This window comes from Cetorhinus maximus, chromosome 12 (genome assembly GCF_964194155.1).
Source record: "Cetorhinus maximus chromosome 12, sCetMax3.hap1.1, whole genome shotgun sequence".
Classification (NCBI taxonomy): Eukaryota; Metazoa; Chordata; class Chondrichthyes; order Lamniformes; family Cetorhinidae; genus Cetorhinus; species Cetorhinus maximus.
Genome location: NC_135890.1, coordinates 44,902,319 through 44,926,632, shown reverse-complemented (window position 1 = coordinate 44,926,632; position 24,314 = coordinate 44,902,319). Strand labels below are relative to the sequence as shown.

The 24,314-nt window shown below is 41.4% G+C and overlaps 1 protein-coding gene across 3 annotated transcripts in view; it reads right to left on the bottom strand.

Annotated features, from left to right (window-relative positions):
* The window catches only part of LOC144687411 (copine-8), a 548,041-nt gene that overhangs the window by 276,134 nt on the left and 247,593 nt on the right, over positions 1 to 24,314 (bottom strand). For all 3 annotated transcript variants that reach the window (XM_078553528.1, XM_078553530.1, XM_078553527.1), the window contains exon 11: positions 20,956 to 21,031. In XM_078553528.1, the coding sequence (XP_078409654.1) occupies positions 20,956 to 21,031 (76 nt within the window). The remainder of the gene's footprint in view (positions 1 to 20,955; positions 21,032 to 24,314) is intronic.

Genomic DNA, 24,314 nt, shown 5'->3' with positions numbered 1-24,314 from the left:
CTAATTGTTAGTCGGCATGACTCATATCCAATATTTGTATAGGTCTTGCCTCTAGCCAGGTTTGTGTATAAGTCAGCCATCATTGGAATTGTGTCTAGTTTTGCTGCTTTATTTACGGTCAAATTATTGTCCCCCACAAATACTTATGGGTTGGTCAGGCTTAACCACTGGAACTATGGGTGCTGCCTATTCTGAGAATTGGACAGGTTAAATGATGCCCAGCTTTTCTAACCGGTACAGTTCTGCATCCACCTTCTCCTTCAATGCATAAGGCACAGGTCTGGCCTTAAAGAAACGTGGCGTTGCCTCAGGATCCACATATATCTTGGCCTGCATGCCTTTTAACTTCCATAATTCAACCCAAAATACACTGTCGTATTTCCTTAGCAGTTCAGGAACTCCTCCTATTTTCAGGTGAAATATCTCAGACCAGTCAAGCTCGATCTTCCGTAACCAGTCTCGGCCTAAAAGACTGGGTCCTTCTCCTTTCACTATTATCACAGGCAGCTGGGCTGTCTGTTGCCTATAAGACACTGGTACTGTGGCGATGCCCTTTACCTGAATAGCTTCTCAAGTGTATGTCTTCAATTTAGCAGTTGTTCACTCCAGGTTTATTGGCTGTCTACCTTCATTAATGTATTTAGAAGTGTGCTCTCCCACCACTGTAGTTGAGGCACCCGTATCCACCTCCATTATTGGTGGCTTCTCGTTAACTTCAATTGTGACATATCAATGCAATGAGAAGGGATCTAGCCAGGGTAAAATGGAACCAAAGACTAACAGGAAAATCTGTAATAGGACAATGGGTGATTTCTAAAGAAGAGGTGCTTCAGGTACAAGCTATGTACATTCCAACAAGAGCGAAAGGCAGGGGAACCAAAAACAGAGCTCCTTGGATGATGATGGAGACAGAGATTATGAGGAAACAAAAAAAGGACGGTGCATGATGCATGTCAGGTGAATTCTTCAAGTGAGAACCAGGTCAAACACAATAGGTGAAGAGGGGAGGTTAAAAAAAAATAAGACTGGTAAAGAATGAGTATGAGAAGAGAATGGCAGTCAACATATAAAGGGAGTCCAAAAGTCTTCTACTAGCATGTAAACAAATAAATGGGTAGTAAGAGGTGGATGGTCCTGATGGCTTACATCCCAGGTTGTTAGGAAGCGGGGGTGGAGTTAGCAGTAGGGCTTGTCATAATCTTCCAATGTTCCCTCAAAATAGGGGAGGCCCCAGAGGATTGGAGAGTGGCAAATGTGACACCCTTATTCAAGGAAGGATGTAAGGATAGCCCTAGCATCCACAGCCCGGTTAGATTAACATCAATAGTGTGTAAGATTTTAGAAACGATAATTGGAGACAAAATCAACAGGCACTTGGAGAGGTTTGAGTTAATTAAGGAGAGCCCGCACAAATTTGTAAAAGGCAGATCATGCTTGACTAACCTAATTGATTATTGGTGAAGTAACAGAGGTTGATGAAGAGGTGGATGTTGTCCAAACGGATTTTAAGAAAGCATTTGACAAAGTACCACATTAAAGACTGGTTAACAAAACTGAGGCTCATGGAATAATGAAATAGTCAGGTCAGTGTCCAATTGGGTAAAAAGATGGCTTAAGGACAGAAATATTGAGTTGTACTAAATGGCTATTTTTCAGACTGGAGAATAATAGATAGTGGTGTTCCCCAAGGAGAAGTGCTAGGATCACGGCTTGTTTTGCTGCATATAAATGACTTGGAACATAGAGTAGAATTTTAAAATTTGCTGATGATACCAAACTTGGAGGAGTAGCAAATGGTGAGGATGGTACGAATCGCCTACAACAGGACATAGGCTAGCAGAATGGGCAGACAAGTGGCAGATGGAATTTATTACAGAGAAGTGTGAGATGATGCATTTTGGCAGAAGAGATAAGGAGAGACAATAGAGACTTAATGTCACAGTTCTAAAGAGTGTGCAGGAACAGAGGGACCTGAGGGTACACATGCATCAATCTTTGAAGGTGGTAGGTCATATTGAAAGAGTAGTTAGCAAAGTATATGGGATCTCAGGCTTCATAAGTAAAGGCATTGAGTACAAAAGCAGTGAAGCTATGCTGAACTTTTATAAAGCTCTGGTTAGGCCCCAGCTAAAGTATTGAGTCCAGTTCTGGTCACCGCTCTTCAGGAAAGATGTGAGGGTTCTTGAGAGGGTGGAGAAGAGATTTACCAGAATGGCTCCAGGGATGGGGGGTTTAATTACAAGATTAGATTGGAAAAGCTGGGCATGTTGTCCTTGGAGCAAAGATGATTGAGGGGAAATTTGATATAGGTGTACAAGATTATGTCAGGGCTGGATAAGGTAAACTAAGAAAAGCTGTTCCCATTAGTTGATAGTACAAAGACTAGGGGACACAGATTTAAGGTTTTGGGTAAGAGATGCAGGGGGATGTGAGGACAATTTTTTTTTACCCAGCGAGTGGTAATGACCTGGAACTCACTGGTCACAAAGTTGGTGGAAGTGGAAACAATCTACGGTTTACAAAGGAAATTGAATGGGCACTTGAATGAAATAAACCTGCAGGCCCATGGGGATAGGAGCAGAGCAGTGGGACTGACTGGATTGCTCCGCAGAGAGCTGGCATGAACTCAATGGGCTGAATGACATCCTTCTGTGCTGTAAGTGACTCTTTGACTGTATAACATTGGAAATCATACAGGGGCACGTTACCCATGCATTAGGAGAAGAGGCACAGCCTGTAGCAAGTCCATTTCAAGAATAAGCTATTGGGAAGAGAGGGTTATCTCAATTCCAAGATGCCCATTGGCACACATAACAACTAGCCACTTCCCATAGTTCTGCCACATTTCTAGGTCTGCTGGAAAATGCTTAATTTATACATTTGTCCTTGGATGTAAACTGCACCAATGTGACCAAGTGAGCGTATGCTCAATAAATGCTGTGGAGACCATCTCGCTTGGGGGGCAGAATTTAGTTCCCCCAACAGGGGTGAGTTTGAAGGTGGGAGGGAAATTTGATCAGGCAGAAGGTAGTGGGGTGGTGATTCTGCCACCTCCCTGGCTCCTCCTGATTAAGTCTGGGGCACGAAGGTCTGTGGGCAGCCATCATTCCCAGATGCCAATTAATGTCCACTTAAGGGCCTCACCCCACCCATGGTATTCAACCAGTGGTGGGACTCACCATGTGGGGAGACCAACAAGCAAACCCAAGCTCATGTCCAGGAGCGAGACATGAACCCACAATCTTCTAACCTAGAGGAAAGAGTGGTAACCAACTGATCCTGCAGTGAAACACACAGCCTTGATAAGAGAACAAAATTACTGAGTACTACTGAACAATCATTTTCCAGCAAATGTAACCTTCTTTTCCTGATGCTGAGTAGGTAGTAATCATTCAATTTTCTGTTATCTATTGTAATCATTACAAACAGAGAATAATGTGGCACAGTTATCACTATTGAGCTGTGAAATCCAAAATTTAATTCCCTTGAGTTAGAAGAAATTCAGTACAACTCTGCAAATACCATGGTTGGATTGTGACATGAGCATTTTTTTCTAATTTCAATTTTAAAAGTTAATTCAACAAGAACACCTTCAGCACATTGAGATAATGCACCAGTAACTTTCCAAGTGATTTTGCTCATCACATTAAGTTTTGTTCAATGTTTTCACGTTCCATTCTTTGTGTTCAGAAAACATTATTGCCTAAAAATACATTTGCACCTGAAATTGAGCACACAGTGACGTTCCTGTGTTTTTATCCAGATTCTTGACCAGCATAATGAGCCATGTCTGAAGGGAACAGCCCTTGTCGCCCAGCAGTCAGCCTGTGACCTGATGGCCTGGTCGGAATAAAGGTGGCACAGGGGACTAGCGGGGCCTGAATGCATCATGACTGTTGCTAGGATAGCGCACGGAGCAACATGAATACACTGTTGTAGTCGCAAACAAGCTGCACTCGAAGGGAATGGACTTCTGTTCATAAAATGGATGGCAGGCTGGTGATGGGGAGCATTTAAGACAATGTGGGTGCCAAATTTGTTAACCTAGATCCTGGGAAAGCCTACAATGCAGGCGAAGCCTCTCAGTGTGCGTTGCCCTGTCCATGGGGAAAGAGGTATAGTGTTCCTTTTAGTCTAGAGCACTTTGGTAACTTGCCATGACAGTGAACTGCAAAGTGGGAGTAATGTCACGTGCTGCAGCTGCACAGGGTCTATTGCATAGACATTAAGGGCTTAGACATTGCTGTCAATGCCTATGTTCAAGGTTTCAGTTGTGACGTACTCAGTGACAGCTTCCTTTGTGAAGTGAAGGTGCCCAAGACATTGCTCTTTGCACCCACCCCCTTCCCGACCCCACCCTCACAAGGGCCACCTGTCGCTTGTTCATTTTGTTCTTTTCAGAATGCTTACCCTTGTTCTGCTATTAACACATTCTGCTTTCTTACCTTTATGCCACCATCAGCACCTTCTTTAGCCCTTACCACTACCATTAACACTCCCTTTGTCTTTTTTGTCCATGACACCTTTGTCAATCTCTCCTTAGCCCCCACCTATCGCTGGCCTTCTATCGAGCTTCACCTGCTTCACCCCCTCTTAAACAGTATAAATGTCATTACATTTCTACTTTTCTTTAGCTCTAAAGAAGGGTCATACAGACTCAAAACATTAACTCTGTTTCTCCCTCCACAGACGCTGTCAGACCTGCTGAGTTTTTCCAGCATTTTCTGTTTTTATTTCTATCTCTACATTGCTGCGGTAGCCCACGCTACTCTCATATTGGTTATTACAGATCATGTGATCTTGCCTAACAAGTATTATTCTTAAAGGTACATTGCACACTAAATAAAACCATAGTTACTACAGCCTTAAATAGAACTTTTAAGGATCTTTCCTGCCTGTTAGTGCCATAAGTTGCACAGCAAGCGATAACGATACCGGAGCCAACCAATATGACAAAGGATCCAAGGACCAGCGAAGGACCCTTACTTCAATATTTTACACATTGTTTTGCATATATCTACACATGCCCTGAATGACTATGAAGCAGCCCTAATCCAATATAAGAGATAGCACGATTCTAGCGTGTACTCAGCAAATGTATGACTGTAATAAGATAGAAGCTAAAATAGAGGTAATATAAAAGAAATAAAGTTATGTTTCCAAAAATTGAATTTTATTATGGAGAAATTTGACATTTTACATATATAAAATGAGTTTCTCAGGGTCAGTGAGGGTGTTTAGCAGTGATTGTGAATTTAATATGCCATTAAAAAACAGTTACACCACATTCAACTAGATATAACTTTTTCAATAGTTTTTATAGTGAGAATAACAGTGCAGAAGTGGAATTCTCACCAAATCATGACTGCAAAGGAGTTTGCACTTTGAACCTCTAACAGGGGAGGCAGTGGCCTAATAGTATTGTCACTGGACTAGTAATCCAGAGACCCAGTTCCGGGTTCGAATCCCATCATGGCAGACGGTGGAATCTGAAGTCGATAAAAGTCTTGAATTAAGAGTCTAATAATGACCATGAAACCATTGTTGATTGTCGTAAAAACCCATGTGGTTCACTAATGTCCTTTAGGGAAGGAAATCTGCTATCCTTACCTGGTCTGGCCTAGATGTGATTCCACATCCACAGCAATGTGGTTGACTCTTAAATAGTCTAGGAAGCCAGTTTCTCAAGGGCAATTAGGGATGAGCAATAAATGCTGGCCTAGCCAGTGACATCCCATGTCTGAATAAAAGAAAAGCACACCCTATGAAGGAGCATCCGCTCACTGACAGCAGCTTCTGGATTTCTGCATCGCACATTTCTGGACACTGGAAGTTGCTGCCTGTTTCGGTGAAGTAATGTTGACAGTTTTGCTGTCATTATCACCAGAAAATCTGGGCCATAGATTCCATAGCTGCTGCAGCCAAGGAAAGAGCAGTGTAAACTTTACAATTTAACATATCTGACACAGAGCAACCAGAGTGCACATTGGGAATTCGGGCAGGGAGACCTGCAAAATTCAGCAACCGACAAAATTTTCATTTTAATGGCCAGGACGCCGAGAGAACTCACTGTTTTTCTTCAAACATTTCCAGAGAATCTTTAATGTTTACCTCCGTGTTAGCTCAGATTACATGTTCAAGTTCTGGAATGGGGTTAGATTCCACAACCTTCAGAGGCAGCAGGAAGCCTCTATGTGGAGTGGAGCAAGACAGTAGCTTTATATATAATGATGCTCCAAAGAAAGTATCAGCAATGGCTGCTATTGGTGTTGCAAGTGATGTGATGCCATACTGATTGCACGGTGTATCTGTTATTACAGTGACCAGCTGTTAAAGGTGGTGTCACCTCATACTGAGCATGAGTACCGGTTACTGTGATCAGTCGCTATAGGTGGTGTTACTCCACGCCGAGTGCCGGAAGGCAAAAAATATCATATTAAATTCTATGCACAGACTAAACTGCTGAACAAATTTATTAATAAATAAAATGATTTGCAGCAGCATTAAATAAGTAAAGCATACTACACAAAAATATTAAGCTGGGTGAGCTAGTTTAAACAATCTGCTGCCAATGTGATAATATATAGGGTGCTTAATTTTTTTTAATAATAGGAGAGGGAGAATGAAACAGGCTTGGTAATCTCACTGTTTAGAGTTGTTCTCATGTTTACACTATAGATATTCCACCTTTTTTGTTTTAGTAGCCAAGTTTAAGCAATAATTTTGCACCTTTATTAAAAATCAAACTAGCATTAATCTCAGCAATTTAGCTGTGGAGATCACTCAGCAAAACATTAGAAGAGATCATTTCCTCCAATAATTTTCCAAAAATGTCAAAAATCGATAGAAAGGATGAAGGAATGAAAATGGATCACTAAAGGGTAAAGCTGAAACTGCAGAAAACTGAAAGTAGAAGTCAAAGCTGGATGACAGAAGAGCACCAAGAAATCATGCATAAAACAAGCAAAACCAACTCAAGTGTGAATAATTATTCAGTAAAATTCATATTAGGAGCATATTTGGCAATGCTTAGCTCTAAATAACAATAAATTGCATTGTGGGGCAGAGTCATTAAAAAATAATAGCTGTAAGGATAAAAATACTAATATAGACTTGGTAGTATTATTCTCAGTTATCCATCCATTCAGCCAGCTGGATTGAATGAAGCTTCAGCTTTGATCTGCTGTACTCCACAGCTTCTAAGGTTTCTGCTATTACAATCTTTCAAAAGAGCTATTGTTGTGTTGCACTGAGTCAAAAGTCTCTGATTTTCAGAGCTGCACTCTCAAAGCTCTTTTTTAAACTGCATAAAATGTCTGCATCCTCCATGAAATGTCTCCACAACAATTGGATTTCCTCCCGTCTTACCCAACATCACAACTCTAGATGCTCTGCTTTACCTCCTCCCATCTAAAACAAAATAAGTATTTTAAGCATATTTATATTGAAGCTAATATAGAGGGGTTCACTTAATCACAACAAATGTAGTATCGCCATTGCACTTGGATAATAACAGTTAGTATAATGCAATAATAAAGGGCCACAGAGATATGCAGATCCAATTGGAAAATATGCCACTTTTCAGAAACTGAAAAAATAGCTGGTATTTATTAACCCCTGACTTTTCAATTAGACAAGATTACAAAACAAAAGTAGCAATGGTGTTTATCAACAGATGATAAGAAACATGAGCATATAAACCTGGAAAATTACAAAATAATAGCTCACAAATATTTTTCAGAGTTTGGTCCTCAGCAAAGAGCCTTGCCCACCTGCCCACTGGGATACAAACCAGAAATTTGGGCACACATTGCCCGTGATTTTCTGACCATTCATTCTAATTGTCCATGCTTGTAAAGATAAATTAGCTCAGCAACTGTATTTTTTTTTTTACTTGTTGAAGGAATGTGGGCATTTCTGCCAAGGCCAGCATTTATTGCCCATGCCTAATTACCAATGAGAAGATGGTGGTGAGCTGCTTCCTTGAACGCTACAGTCCATGAGTGTAGCTACAGCCACAGTGCAGTTAGAGAGGGAGTTCCAGGATTTTGATCCAATGATAATGAAGGAACAGTGATATATTTCCAAGTCACCAGGATGGTGAGTGATTTGGAGGGGAGTTTGCAGGTGATGGTGCTCCCTTGCCCTTAGTGCTCTTGTCTTCTAGGTGGTGGAGGTGCTGACTTTGGTAGGTGCTGTCAAAGGAGTCTTGGCAAATTGCTGCAGTGCATCTTGTACATGTTACACACTGCCGCCACTGTGTGGTGATGGAGAAGGGAGTGAATGTATAAGGTGGTGGATGGGGTGTTGATCAAGCCAGCTGCTTTACCCTTGATGGCGTTCAGCTTCTTGAGTGCTGTTGGAGCTGCACTCATCCAGGCAAGTGGTGAACATTCCATCACACTCCTGCCTTGTGCCTTGTGCCTTGTGGATGGTGGACATGCAGACTTTGAGCTACTCATCACAGAATTCCTAACCTCTGACCTGCTCTTATAGTCACAGTATTTATTTGGCTGGTCCAGTTAAGTTTCTGGTCAATGATGGCATCCAGGATGTTGAAGATGGAAGGTTCAGTGATGGTAATGCTGTTGAATGTCATGCAGAGATGGTTAGATTCTCTCTTGCTGGAGATGGTCATTGCCTACCATTTATGTGGCGCAAATATTACATGCCTCTTATCAGCCCAGGCGTGACTGTTGTCCAGGTCTTCTTGTAAGTAGGCACGGAGTGCTTCAGTAGCTGCAGGGGTATGAATAGTACTGAACACTGTGCAATCATCCGCAAACATCTCCCCTTCTGACCTTATGATGAAGGGAAGGATATTAATGAAGCAGCTGATGGATGGGCCTAGGACACTACCCTGAGGAACTCTTGCAACAATGTCTGGTGGCTGAGACAATTGGCCTCTGACAACCACAAACATTTTACTTTATGCTAAGTACAGCTCCAGCCAGTTCCATTTACTTCAATTTTTCCAGGACACCTTGATGTCACGCTCGGTCAAATGCTGCCTTGATGTCAAGGAAATTCACTCCTACATCACCTCTGGAATTCAGCTCTTTTGTTCATGTTAGGACTAGGATGTAATGAAATCTGGAGCTGAATGGTCCTGGCAGAACCCAAACTGAGCATTGACGAACAGGTCATTAGTGATTAAGAGCTACTTGATAGCAATATTAATGACAACTTCCATCACAGTGACAATAGACTGATAGGGCAGTAATTGACTAGATTGGATTTGTCCTGTTTTTTGTGGACATACCTGGACAATTTTACACTTTGTCAGGTAGATGTAGTCATGTAGCTATACTGAAGCAGATTAGCTAGGTGTACTGGAGCAGAAGGCCTAAGTTTTCGCTCTCAGGTTGGCAGTGCAGAGGCAGGACAATTCCCAGCAAATATATCAATGATTTGGATGTGGAGATGAAATGTAATATTTTCAAGTTCGCAGATGATACAAAGCTAGGTGGGAATGTGTGTTTTGAGGAAGATGTAAAGTGGCTACAGGAGGATTTGGGCAGATTTAGTGAGTGGGAAAGAACATGGCAGATGAAATATAATGCGGAAAAATGTGAGGTTATCCACTTTGGTAGAAGGTACAGATGTACAGAGTATTTCCTAAACAGTAAGAGATAAGAAGTGTAGATGTACAAAGGGACCCGGGTGTCCTTGTCAATAAGTCACTGAAGGCTAACATGCAGGTGCTGCAAGCAATTAGGAAGGCTGATGGAATGTTAGCCTTTATCACAAGACGATTTAAGTACAGGAGCAGTGAAGTTTTGCTTCAATTGTATAGAAGCTTGGTTAGACTGCACCTGAAGTAGTGTGTGCAATTTTGGTCCCCTTACCTCAGAAAGGATATTTTTGCCATAGAGGGAGTGCAACAAAGGTTCACCAGACTTATTCTGGGGATGGCAGGACTGTGTTATGAAGGGACATTGGGCAAACTGAGCTTGTATTCTCTAGAGTTTCGAAGAATGAGAGGTGATCTCAATGAAACCCAGAACATACTTAAACACATAGAAAAGGTAGATGCAGGGAAGATGTTTCCCCGGTTGGGGAGTCTAGGACCAGGGGACACAATTTCAAAATAAGGGCAAGCCACTCAGGAACGAAATAAGCAGAAATTTCTTTGCTCAGAGGGTTGTGAATTTTTGGAATTCTCTACCTCGGAGGGCCATGGAAGCTCAGTCATTGAGTATGTTTAAGATAGAGATTGATAGATTTCTGGTTAACAATAATGTAAAGGGCTTTGGGGATAGAGTGGGTAAAAGGCATTGAAGTGTTCCATCAGCCATGATCATATTGAATGGCGGAGCAGGCTCGACAGGCTCAGTGGCCTTCTCCTGTTCCTTTGTTCCTTTTAAAACAAGAACTGGAATTCATAGACCCCTTTCAAAGTCTTTATAAGCACTTGGAGCTGTCAATCACATTGTGAACTGACAGTAATCCCACTGTGGCAATGAAAGGTTGTGAAATCGGTCATGTAGCACTAATCCTATAATGATAACCCTTAGGTTGTTTTTAAATAGATAGTGAAATAGCAAGCATCGATTTTTTTAACACTGCAGACAATTTTTTTAAAATAGTTAAAGGGCAGGAAATTTAAATGCCTTGATAGCTCCCTTTGACAGCTCCGTTGACAACTCCTTTTGACAGTTCCCTGAACAGTCCCTATGAGCTTGACAGTTCCATTGAGTTTATGCATTTTTCACAGAGCTCATATCTACTTGCAACATCCCAAAGGGCACCTTGCCTCTCCCAAAGTGCACCTTACATCTCCCAAAGGGGTCTTGGGACCATATCCGAAGGGGTACCATACCTCTCCAAAACGGTACCTTACCTTCTCCTACCGGTCTAAGCTGCACAAGTCACATTTTGGGTATCCAGCTAGTGAAAATCAGATCAGCCTGAGGCAGCTTTAACATGTTCAGTTGTCTTTGTGAACCATGGATGTGCAATTTAGAACCCACCTCCATTCCCTGTGAAAATGGTAGGTACCGTGTTCGGGGCGGGACTTCCAGATCCAGGCCACCACCACCATATTCATAATGATGGAGAGCCTCTCTGCCTTTACAAAAATTCAGACCCAAGTCTTCAGCACTACAGCCAGGATGTTGTCAGAATCCATGCCTTTGCTCTACCCAGTGCACTCAGCCCTTTTTTGATCGTGTGAATCGACCTAGTTTCAGACTGGCATCTGTGAGCCTGGGAACCTCAGGAGGATGCCGAGATGGATCATCCAATTGACATTTCCAACTGAAGGTGGTTACAATTGCATCAGCTTAGTCTTTTGCATTGACATGCTGAACTCTGCCATCATTGAGGATGGGGCTGTTGATGGAGCCTCCTCCTCCTCCTGTTAGTTGTTTAATTGTCCAATATCATTTACAACCAGATGTGGCAGGACTGCAGAGCTTTGATCTGATCCATTAGTTATGGGATCACTTAGCTCTGTCTACATAATGCTGCTTCCACTGTTTAGCATGCATGTAGCCCTGTGTTGTAGCTTCACCAGGTTGGCACCTTATTTTTAGGTAGAGTGGCTCTCAGTGTCGCATCCCCATGCCCATCCCACCCCCTCCACCTCCACAGTTTCCAGTGTGAGGTCCCTCAAACAGGCACAGGGTGCCTTTGAACAAGGGAACTCTCCCCAATCCCCACCACTCCCTTATCCATAGGCCTTTAGTCTCCCCACAGGACAAGTACCCTGCCCACCACTGGTTGAATACCAGCAGCGGCAGGGTGAAGTCCTTAGGTGGCCATTAATTGCCCACTTAGGAGCCTTAATTGGCATCAGGCGGGAAGGCTGTCTGCAAGCCTTCCCACCCTGCACCCTTCCGCCCATTCAAATCAGCCCCTTCCCTGCCTCAGCATTCACCTCTGGGGAAATGGGGTTAGCATTAAATTCCATCCAATATTTTCATTGTCATTGAAGGGCACAGAAGAGATCAAGGTGTAATTATAGGATTATTTCACTGTAAAAGGACTGGAGGTTCAGAGTACTAAGGGTGTGCAATCTGAAGAAAGTTAATAAGTGTACAATGTATCTAGTGTTTAATCATGAGTGAAGGAGGACATTAATATGTAGAAAGAAAGGACAGAGCCCTGGCAACTCTTGAATTAATGGGAAATGAACTATCAGTCAGGTCTAACAAATGAAAGGAAGCTAGCTAACCATGAACAATACTTAGATGCAAAGCAACTTATTAAAGAAATATACAATGCCAGATTCTGTCAAAAGTTTTCCTAAGTAATAATCGATGATTTACTAAAATATTCAAAAGCAGATTTCAGGATTTATGCTTTGCTGTTTTCCAAGAATAGAACACCACATGGTGAGAGTGTGGCATGAAAAATCTTGGTGTAATTTTATAGTCTGGTATTTATCTCGCACTACAGCCCAGTCTGGCTCTGTCCTCAGAACATGCCCTTGTTGAGTTTCCTTTCTGGAAACAAGGCACTTGACTCGGTTTAAACAAATGTGCTGGGCCATTTGTTTTTGATCTATTTCGTGATACCAGGATAAAATTTACACTAACAAAAAAGGAATCCTCAGTTTAATTTTTAATCTCGAAGAAAGTGGTGGTTTTGGTAAACAAGAAAATTAAGGACCTTTTCTGGACCTGGCATATTAGCTTAATGGATTTCTTCAAAGTTTGGTAGTGCATTACTTAATGGATATTTCTGAAAAAAATTTCAGATCTATTTTGAGCAGTTTAATCGATTCCATGTCCTTTCTCCCTCGTAAATTTGCGTACAACCAAGTTACAATTACTAAACTTGCATTAAAGAACCTACTCCTTTATATATATATATAATTTAAAGACAAAAAAGGTGAGAATTTTAAATTAGAGACATTAGGAAACCAGGAGCCAGCTTAGGTCAGTCAGCAAAGACATGGTACTAGAGCTGGCCCTGGTGCAAAGTAGGGAATGGACTGCACAATTCTGGATGAGCTTAAGTTTACAGAGGGTAGAGGGTGGAAAGCCATCCTCGAAACCATTGGCAGTTTGGAAGTGACAAATGTACAAACAAGGTCTTCAGTGATAGAAGCTAAGACTTAGGCAGGGGCAGGTGAAGGCAATGTTGTGGAAGTGAATCTCTTTGTGATGCAGATTAAATGATGATTGTAAACTCAGCTGGTCAAAAAGGATGCAAAGATTGCAAACAGTCTGGTCCACTCGGAGATGATGACCGGTGAAGGGTATGAAATCAGTGGGGAGCAAATAAATTTTATCAGATTGATTGTATGTATTATAAATGTTATATATATATTATCAGGAACATTATACCATGTAATGTGCAGTTGTATCCCTTTACAAATATGCAGGCTAATTGTTAAATAAATATTGGATTTACACAGAGGTCAAGTAAGAAATGGCACCTGCTAGGTAAATGTTAGGCAAGTTGCTACAGATGCCAAAAAAGACACTGCAGAAATCCTGGCAACAATAATGTGCTCCCATAGAGCTTTTTTGTATTTCTTTGCACGTTGTTTTGAAGTGCAATACAGTATTCAGTTTGACATTTGTAACACAGAGATGTGATGGATGAAATATGCAGGCAATATGTACAATTTTTATAATAAAATTTTAATAAATATAGATGGATGTAGATATATACTGGAAGATTGTTGATTCGATGTGACTGCTTGATGAGATTAATAAGGCTGACCATTATCGGAGGGACAGGTGGTTTCTGGAGGAGTACCACGCAGATTGAAGGTCTACAAAATACAAAGATGGATTCTGTGGTGAGAAGATTTGACGATTTATGTAACTGCCTGGGACCCTTCTAGGGAAATAGGGCGTTAAAAGGTTTATTTACTAACTGTTGATGACCCATGTCAGCATGTGTAATCTAAGAGATGACAACAATTAGAGAAAATATTACAGGTAGCCATATTTGAAAGGCTACATTACAGCTCAATAGTATTTTTTCTGAATTTAATTAACTCTTATTGAAAGAAGAATTGAATAACTGGGCAAGTGATGTTAAAAATAAAATCACTAGTTCATAAGGGGGTAGTTTAACTGTTATCATAAGGGTAAATGACAGACATAAATAGGATGGAATGTTATTAAAAGTTTCAATTTGTATGCATACTTTGGGATTGAGTTATTTTACTGGGTATAAAGGATGGTAATTATTTCTTTATACTTAATGTAATATTGGACTTCTTGATAAAGAAAAAAAGATGTTCACCGGGATTGAAACTTAATCGCCTTCATGACAGTCTATAGCATACCCATCTACAATGACATATCAAAATTCTTAAATCTGCACGCATATTTCATGTTGTCAAATTTTCCTATTATAAATTCCTGTGGCCATACATAGAATGGAAATTGTAACCATCTTATGCTGTATTTATACCTTCAAGCAGCAGACAGTCCAGTAACTCAGTTTCACATTTCCCAGCCTGTACAACAAATAAACTTCTATTTCCCAAAATATTTTGTTATTTAACTATAAATTATGTAAATTTAGGGCAACATTTATGGGCTAGATTTTATATCCAGCGAGTGGGTGCACTGGCGGACGCGATGCAGAAGCTGTCGCCTAGTCCCATGGCCCCACAGCAATTTAACGTTCGGCAGGATGTTAATTACCTTGAAGCAGGATTTCCAGCCTCATCAGGGGAGCAAGTCCTGCCTCAGAGGGCTGCCGGCCAATCAGATGACCAGGAGCTCTTTGGTCCCAACAGCTTCACTGGGAGCTTTTGGCCACTGCTGGGACTGCATCTAGTCCTCAACATCATTCGTCGCTGGAGCTGGGTGCAAGGTAATTGAGTGAGGCGGATGGGGATATTGCTGGCACCAGGCTGGCATGCCCTGGTGAAGGGGGCAAGGGGGATTGGGGGCTGGGGTGGACAGGGCAGGGCAGGGAGGAGTGGAAATGTGGGGGTGCCTGCAGCTAGGGGTTGGGCCTCCGGTTGAAACAGGAAATGCATAAAGGAGGTATGACGCCCCCCCCAAAACCCCTTCCCACCCAAAAACCAAGCGATGTTACCTGAATTTCTGACCTGCTGCCTCAGCCCGTAAAATAGTGGCCATTAATTGGCCATTTAAGGGCCTCATTTGGCACAGGGGTGAGTGGGCTGCGACTCCTCCCCCACCGCTCATAAAATTCCATAAGGGGCAGCCGTGGAAGGGTAGGTGGCAGGAAAAGCGCCCACAGCATTTTATGGGACCTTCCTGCCTGCAAACTCGCCTGCAGGAGAGTGTAAAATTCTGCCCCATAACTTTAAAATGGTGGTTGAACTTCTTTGGCACCCAGTTAACCCCTGAACTCTAACTCTTCTACCCTGAAGGCCACACTCTTCTTAACTTACCTTGTAAAATGTTATTGGATACCTACGAGTAATATATCAATTGGCTTATGTCTACGTGAGCTTCCTTCAACTTTGTCTATTATAAATTTCTATTTTGATATCCACAATAGAAACTACCTAAGCAGACTTTTGCTATTGTTTATTACACCCTTCTGCATAGTGCCTTAACTTTGTATTTCCCAGCTCTGCTGTCTGCAGGGAACTCCAGTACTTCAGAAAAACGTGTGCTCTAAAGGCCGAGGGTGGAATTTTCCACTCCCATTGGCGTCGGGCGTGTTTGGCGGCGTGAGCAGACAATATGGCAAGAAGGCCAAAAATTGGCTTTACGGTGTAATGAAACCAGTTTGCGATCGTCCGCTCCACCCGTCAATAGCGGGCTGCGTTTCCCACCGCCACACATTGGGAACCTAATTTCGATATGTTAGCATCTCATTATAAGCCCTGCTTGCCAGAATTAACCCCCCATGCTGGATCGTCTGGGCACATGAGCTGCGTTTCACAACTGTACATAAGCAACGTGCACCTGGCGAGCTGCACTTTACTCGGGGCTTTGAGGTTTGTTTGCCTACCTTGCTTCAATCAGCACTCAAAGTCATCAGCGCTAGGCTTTGCAGGCAGCACCACATCACTTTTAGGGGGGCTTTCAGGCAGATCTCTACCTACAAGACCAGCTGTAAGGCTGGGGTAGCTTTTCAACATCTGCAGGGTTAGGACTTTCTTGGGGAAGGGGGAGAATTGGCCTCGGGCAAAGGAAGAGGCTGTAGGGCAAGGGCTGCACTGGGGAAGGATGGTAGCCCAGGGTGTGTGTGGGGGCACATGTTGATCTGTGCAAGTGGCCTCAAGATGGTGAGGGCTGAGGAGGCAGTCTCCAGAGGGGATGAGGCCAGATGGAGATGTGAGCATGTGTGAGAGTGGTGATGTCCCTTGAACTGGCAGTGAGTGAAATGCCAGTGAATGTGTGATGGCCTTGTGAGTGAGAGAGTTTGTGATGAGATGGCTGTTTTACGCTGGCGGCACAAATGAGATCATTCATCCTCTTTCTGCACTGGACAGCCAACCTCGTCTGTGCAGCATTGGCATTGACCACCATTGCCACTGCCTCCCAAGTCGGAGTGCTGAGATTGCTAGGTCTCCTGCAGCCAGAGTGGGTGTGGAGGACATCATGGCGGGCCTCCAGAAGGCATTCCAGTGATGGGTCACTGAACTCTTCTTGGCTTTCAGGGTCATGTATTCATTGGAGCAGTCCTAGGCTGCAAGCATTGCAAACTGTGTGCGTGGCTGCAGTTTAGATATGGCACCCGGAGTGAGGAAACGGTGAGGCAACGGCGTGGTGGGCGATTCAGAGCCCACCCTCTAGCGACATGGCGTGTTTCATGTGGCTGCATAATTAATGAGGCGGGAAGCAGATGATACGGCACAAAAACCTGCCATTGCAGCCGGCAGGTAAAATGTCATTTTTCACATCCACTTCCATACAGTGCAAATCTGGGACAATTCCACCCTGAATGTATGACTTTAAAATAGGAACATATAAAATTATAAAAACAAAAAGCTAAAAGCTACTGCGGATGCTGGAAATCCAAAACAAAAACAGAATTACCTGGAAAAACTCAGCAGGTCTGGCAGCATCGGCGGAGAAGAAATCAGTTAACGTTTCGAGCCTTCATGGCCCTTCGGCAGAACTGAAGCATAGTTAGAAGAAGGGAGAAATATAAATTGGTTTAAGGTGGGTGGGGTGGAGGGGGGGGAGAGACACATTGAGGGTGTGGTGATTGTGGAGATGAGCAGATAATCAAAAGATGTCACAGACAAAAGGGTCAAAGAGATAAACATATAAAATTATATATAATATATCAAACATATAAAATTATATGGGGTGGAAATTCCTCACAGGTAGTAGTGCAAAAAGGTATTATCACAGCAGCCACCCTATATTGAGCTAATGGAACTGAATATCAATGGGGCTTATAACTGGCAATCGATGCAATGCAGCCAATTTTGCACTCACATCCAAGAGCAATTTTTACCCCATTTGTCCAATTAGTCCCTGCCAAGTAACTCCAGTTCGCTTGACAGTACATTTGGCTTCGACTTCCATTCACATAGGAAAAGTCTAGCATTTAAAACTTTCCCCATTATAAACTCCTAGCTTCATATTTTAATGGAAACTATGTAAACTTGTCATGCTTTAATTAAGCTCTCCCTCTGGTTTCATGAACTTTAACACCACCACTGGTGGGAGGATATAATTACAATGTGACAAATTTATAAATGCTGATACAGGAATTTATAATGGTAGCAAAAAGAACGTCACATCATGTGTGCTCTGCCCGAAGGTAGGTCCTTCACTCATTGCCTGATGCTTTGTCCTGAGCCCTTTTCATGGCAGCTTTTGTCCGTTGTGGTTTGCCATCGCCGTCCACTCTCAGGGGCAGGGGGAGGAGGCAGGTCCCATGCCGGAATGGGAATCAAGCCCATGCTGTTGGTGTCATTCTGAACCACATGCTAGCCATCTAGCCAACTGAACTAACCAGCCCCCCACAAAAAAACAAATAGCACAATGTAAATGGGGACTGAATTACATTTAATTATTCCTTGTCCTCTAAGGCCACTACATTTGAAGTATAGAATTGGTCTTGATTCCTGTGTGCAACACCAGGGGAAAGCAACTAGTATATTAATTATATAGACTATCATTTTAACTATATAGCTATGTATTGTAGCGTCTGACTACTACTTTCAAAAAACAAAATTTCTAATTTGCCTTCACTTGGAATATATCAGAATGCTTGTCCATCACTGGACGCTGGAATTCAAAAATTGCAACACACAAACTTCTTTATTGTTATCAAGAAAGAAGGAAACAGCCTCATCACACATCTCTCAGCATGTCACATGCAACAAACTATTATTACATGCAATGATTATAAATGGGCAATACAACAACCACATTGCGCATAGCAAGATCCCATAAAGAGGAATGATTTGGCAATTATTCTGGATTGTTTTTAGTGCTATTGGTTGAGATGAGTCATGCCATTAGGAAAAATGCCTGCTTTTTATTATCCTGAGTATCTCCTTGAACCACAAAAACTATCAGACAGGGTCCTCACTTAAACTTGATAGCCTTGCGCAAATAACATTTTTCGCTTTTTATGATTTGTAGTGTAAAATGATGATTTTGAGATTCAGTACTCCCAGTGGGTGAGATAGAGGGGCAGGGGAAGCAGATGTGTGGGATAAATTAAGAAATTGCTCCTGCATTTTTCTACAGTGATTCCATTTTGAAAGTAATTCAGTGGTGAAGTGCTTTGGTATTTGCTGAAAATGTGACAAATGACTATATAAATGCAAGTTTTTTTCTTTAAAAGCATTCCTTTTTTATTTCTCCACTGAAAGATGAATCCAAATGTTCAACTATTGTTGCAAACATCTATAATTTGTTCTGCTTCTGAATGCAAAATTCTATATAAAAATGGCCAGATTCTATATTTAAAATAGTTTCCACTAACTGATTTGACCTGACAATGATAGTTTACACAAAATCATTCGAAGTATGTACCATTTGGTGACAATACCTTATCAGTTTCATTCCCTGGTAAAGCATTACCTACATCCAACAAACTGTACATTATAAAACGGATTACACCACAAGTGCAGGCACATGGCAAATAACATCTGCTTGGGTAGATATTTAATGACCTTGGTGTAAAGCTTGAGGGTGTAACAGCACTTTTACCTCATGAAATATGCAAAGCCGATCTAACTGGCAATGTCTGGAAGTACATAACTTATCCTTCAGGCTTCCTCATGTGTCACCCTATGGATTCCAGTGTGTACCGGCTCTCCCAGTTGACATCTGCACTGCTATCAACATAAGATTAACCAGCCGCTAAGTAACTACCCTAAGGTAACTCCAAAAACCATGGCTCTTAACCCAAAAAAAGTTTATTTTTTAAACAATAGATCTCAGTGCAGACCAAAACAGAGGTTTTAACCTACATTGTCCCTTGCAGAACTTAAGAACATACCCTCTATCTTTACAGTGGTGCAGACAATGCCAGCCCAGACACAGGTAGCATGATAAGTGAGACATGTGATGAAATCAGAGCTGGCAATCCGATCTCAGTGGGGGAGGAGAACTGAGGTAATGGGTCGCATTTCTTTTTCCCTCTGCGCTGTATTTGGGGAAAGCTGACTGCTCAGATTCAGAGCAAAGGGAAATAACCCACATTTTCACCAGTGCTTTTGGAGGCAGTGACACTCCAATACCAAAACAAATGCCATTTGACGCTTTACATGTTGCGGTCTGGAGGCACTTGAGAACAAATGTGATTGAATCTGCCATTCTTCTGTGGGATTGCTGCTAATCTCAAACTTCATTACTTTTTACCTGCAGACAGATCTCACAGCAGCTACCAGCAACGGAATTCAAAACAACTAACTGAATTAAGATGGAAAATGACAAGATTTAAGAATAGTCCAATGCCATATCTCATCCACACAATGCACAAACTCTAATAACTGTTAGACATTGAACTCTGATAATGTAAAGCCCCTAATCTGATGGATCAGTACGTTATTCTACTGGTTCTTTCTACCATTTTTGTATTTTGTATTTTGCTTTGAAGGGAGCTTGCCTCAATTCAGTCCTTGGCCGCAACAGAAGTTGATTTGTAAATGAATAAACCTTTGAATTGAAATTGAAATTACAGCAGCCAACAATGACCTGAGTGCCTTGTTCAGGCCATGCTAGATGAATCTACCTAGACTTCAATAAAGTTTTAAATTGAGATTTTCTGACTCCATTGGTGTAGAACTTGCTTAATGTAAATGAGATGAATTCAACAACAACAGCAAGACTGTTTCAAGTTAGGGCTTTTCTCCAATGGAATAGACAAGGTTAATTATGGGAGGATGTTAAGGCTTCAAAATTATGTAAGGCTTTGGAAGGGGCAATTGTGAAGGTTTGTTTCCATTATTTGGCAAATCAGTTACAAAGGGCACAGCCTGAAGATTATCTCAACAGCAAAGGGGAATAAAAAGGACCTCACTTCCTTTGAAAGAGCATAGAGGTGACGAGTACAAGTAATTTCAAGTTATGATGAATATAAATTCCGAAGAAAGGTTAAAGAAGTTGGGCATTCTTTTGGGAAGGGAGAGGAATTTTCAAGGGGATTTAACTGAAGTGTTCAAGATCATGAGGGAATTGATAAAGCTGGTTCAAGCAAATGTAGAAAAGGGTTCAAACAGATAGGACAGAAATGAAAATTGAGTAAGTTAATAATAAGAAAGGAAGTCGGGTAAAATCTTTTGATCTAAAAAGATAATAGACTTGACAAATAAATTACCAGAAGCTACTTCAGTATGCAGCATAAATGGTGAACATGCAGTTTTGGAGAAATAAAGAATTGAAGGCTATTGTTAGGCAACAGATATGTAGATTGATAAAAAAATGAATGTTTCTCCTGTACCAAAAAAGTTTTTGTTATTTGTCATATTTAAATCAACATAATTATTCATCATTAACCCACAGTGAAAACAAACACAATTGGTTGGGACCAGCACAATATTCTAATCCAATTATTTTAATCAGTAAACAAAAAGCAAGAACTTACCTCATATACATTGAACTGTGATTGTCCCCTGGAAAGTTCTCTGTAATTTGTGGTGAATTCCCCAATAAAATCATGGCTGCACATCAAAAACACAATGTGATGTCAAACTTTGCTCACATAGCAGAAACAGCCATATAACCAATAAATGCAAACAAGCACTGCTAACCATACTGACTAATGTGCTGTCGGCCAAGAACTAGGGACAAGAAATGCTTCAGCCGAGGGAATAAGAAAACTCAACAGCTCTTTTCTTTGTGTGGGTAACTGAAAGCTTGCAATTGCAAAAAATTACATGATGTAAGGATTGGGAACTTCTATTTATTGCAACTTGAGACAAGACAGCAATATCGTGATTGTTCATTAGCCATTCAATTTTGTCAAACAAAACTTTTTTGAGGAATGCCTTTCAAATTCATTTAATTAAATAGCAATAAAGGGTGTATTCTAAACAATGCAGATTAGATGCAGTCTCATAGACTGCATAACATAATGACACCAACAAAATATTTCATTTAACTACCTAACAATGGCAGAATATTGCATTCAAAACAATGATCAATACAAAACAAAAATGGATAGTTCTGTAATATCAAATTTAAAAATGTATCAGTTCATAGTGATGTGTGTAACAAAGGTAATGAGTGTAGCTGGAATGTATGAGGGTAAAAAAGCCCATTTGCATTTTCAAGTGTTTTAATTGGCTAACATGATGATCAGTGAAGATTTCGAGCTGTTTTTGTAACAGGTGGGAGTATATTCTGGAAAATTTCACACACTTTAATATGTGATTTGTGGTCCTCTGTGTGTAAATTCTTTGGGTTCAACTTGTAAAGACCACTCTGCTGTTCTTATTTGATTGCAGGCAAAGTGCAATTATTGTTGTGAAGAACTGCAGAAAGTTTTAAAGTAACCGAATTTTCACTCCAGTCATTTTGAATCCGGGAATCAATAAGTTTTGTAACTTGACCACATAAAACACTGAAATTGGAATGCCAATTGTCACAGTCATTTTGCTTTCTGCATTTAAATAGGAAACTGCAACTGAAAAAGGGTAAGATTAATTATTTAGAATTTAGAGCTCCAAAAGCATCTAAGTAGTGGAAATGAGCTAGAATTTGGTGGAGCTGGACATTTCATATGTTCCACTAGTTTTTGGATTTGTTTTCTCATCCTTCAGCTCAAAACATTTTTGTGCCGCAAATTAGGCCAAATGCAAATTGATAAGTGAGCAGAGCATCTGGGACCTTGGTCAAGGACAGGTACAACAGTCTACCTCCTTAACCAATTAAATTTTATGATAAAGAAAGAAACAGAGTCAACAACAAAGAAGGAAATAGGGCAATTAAAGTCAAGGTTTGGAAAGAGAAATAAAAGGAGAGAAAGAAAGATTAGATTGAGAGTGAGAGAAAAAAGACAAAGGAAAAGTAAGGGAAAAAAATACTTAAATTTGAATCAGAAACTTATAAAACTTCAAGGAACAATTTACTATGTGCAAGAATGAGACACCTCAGTTTCAATTGATTCACTTTCTGGGTCTCCACGATTGAGTGGCATTGCAGGAATACACATCTCATCAATAACAGTGTCCTTATACAAACACACATACGAACTAGGAGCAGGAGTAGACTACTCGGCCCTTCAAGCCTGCTCTGCCATTCAATAAGATCAAGGCTGATCTGATTGTAACCTCCCGCCTACCCCTGATAACCTTTCACCCCCTATTTAATCAAGAATCTATCTAGCTTTGCCTTAAAAATATTCAAAGACCTTTCTTCCACTGCTTTTTGAGGAAGAGAGTTCCAAGACTCACGAACCTCTGAGAGAAAAATTACGTCATAAAATATCAGACCTAACTTTCTGGAATAAGTTTAATTCATATTTACAGCACAATCCAACAATTTCTTGAAACTCATGGGGAGACTGAAGGTGAGATCCTGTCGATGGTGGACCAGCACAAACTCTCACTGTATCTTTTCCTCACTGGATTTTACACACACTAATAATGAAACTTGCCATTCTTTTGCCAGCAAATTCTGTCGGAATGTCTCAGTTCTGATTTTTAAGTGAGGATATAACAACAGAACCTTTTCCTGACTCAAGTGAACCTGGGAATGAATCCACAAGACCATAAGAAATAGGTGCAGGTGTAGACCATTCAGCCTCTAGAACCTACTCAGACATTAAATAGGATCATAGCTGATTGGTCTGATCGTGGCCTTAACCCCACTTCCCTTCTTGCTCCCCATAACCCTCAACTCCAATTACAGATTAAAATCTGTCTAACAAATCCAGGTCTATCCTTTCAGAGTGCCTTTATCAAAAATGGCTGATCTATAATGTTGACATGCTATTAAATTATCAGATCATCAACCATAATGTCTCCAAGCTCAAATGCAATATTTTACTCTCTCCTTCCTCCCACCCACCCACCCAACTTCCCCTCCCAACTAGGCAAGGAAATCCTTCTGCAAAAGAGGGCATACTGCCTCTGCTTCCTGTCACAATATCTAAAAATCATTGTTTGAGTGCTAATAAGGAGTTGACAGCTTGATTTTCTCTTCACCTACATGTATCTTTTCGACTTCTTTTGGGGAAGCAGAGGGAATGCATACAGAAATCTGAATTTCCAGGGACAAAGACTATCTAGCCTCTAGACTAAACCAGTTTCCGTCCTTGAGCTGAATCAAACATATCCATCTCCACATGCCTCCAACTCCTCTAAATGTCTTGAACTAAATTCTAGGGAAATTTTCCACTCATAAGCGTGAACTGTATGATGACCAAGAATGTCTTCCACTATATTATCTACCCTGCTTAAATGCTGAGCCAAGAGGGTAACCTTATGACCCAGATAACAGCATACTAGCAGCATAGCATTTTAACTGTGGGAATGACCCTCCCCCACCCATTTGTTAATGTAGTCACCCACCATAACATTATCTGACCACACATATAGATTTCCCCACTTGCAAATCCAGAAGTGTTCTGGGGTAACCTTATTAAACTTAACTCCAATTACTTGATATGCCAAGTAAGAGGTTCTTAGGGTGGATTTTACTCTCCCCCGCTGACAGGTTTGAAGGCGGTGGGGCTCGTTAAATCCAGGGGGTGGCCTGCCTGCTGCCTACCAGCCAGCCCCCTCCCCCCACCACCACAATTATACCAGCGTAGGGGTGGCATCAGGCAGCCAGCCTGTAAGTGGGCCAATTGAAGCCCTTAAGTGGGCAATTAATGCCCATTTAAGAGCCTCAGTCCACCATTGCCAGTATCGGCAGCAAGAGAGACCCATGTCAAACTGCCTGCCTGGCAGGTTTCCCTACACGGACTGGTTGTGGGCCAGACAGGGAGTCCCTCCTTAA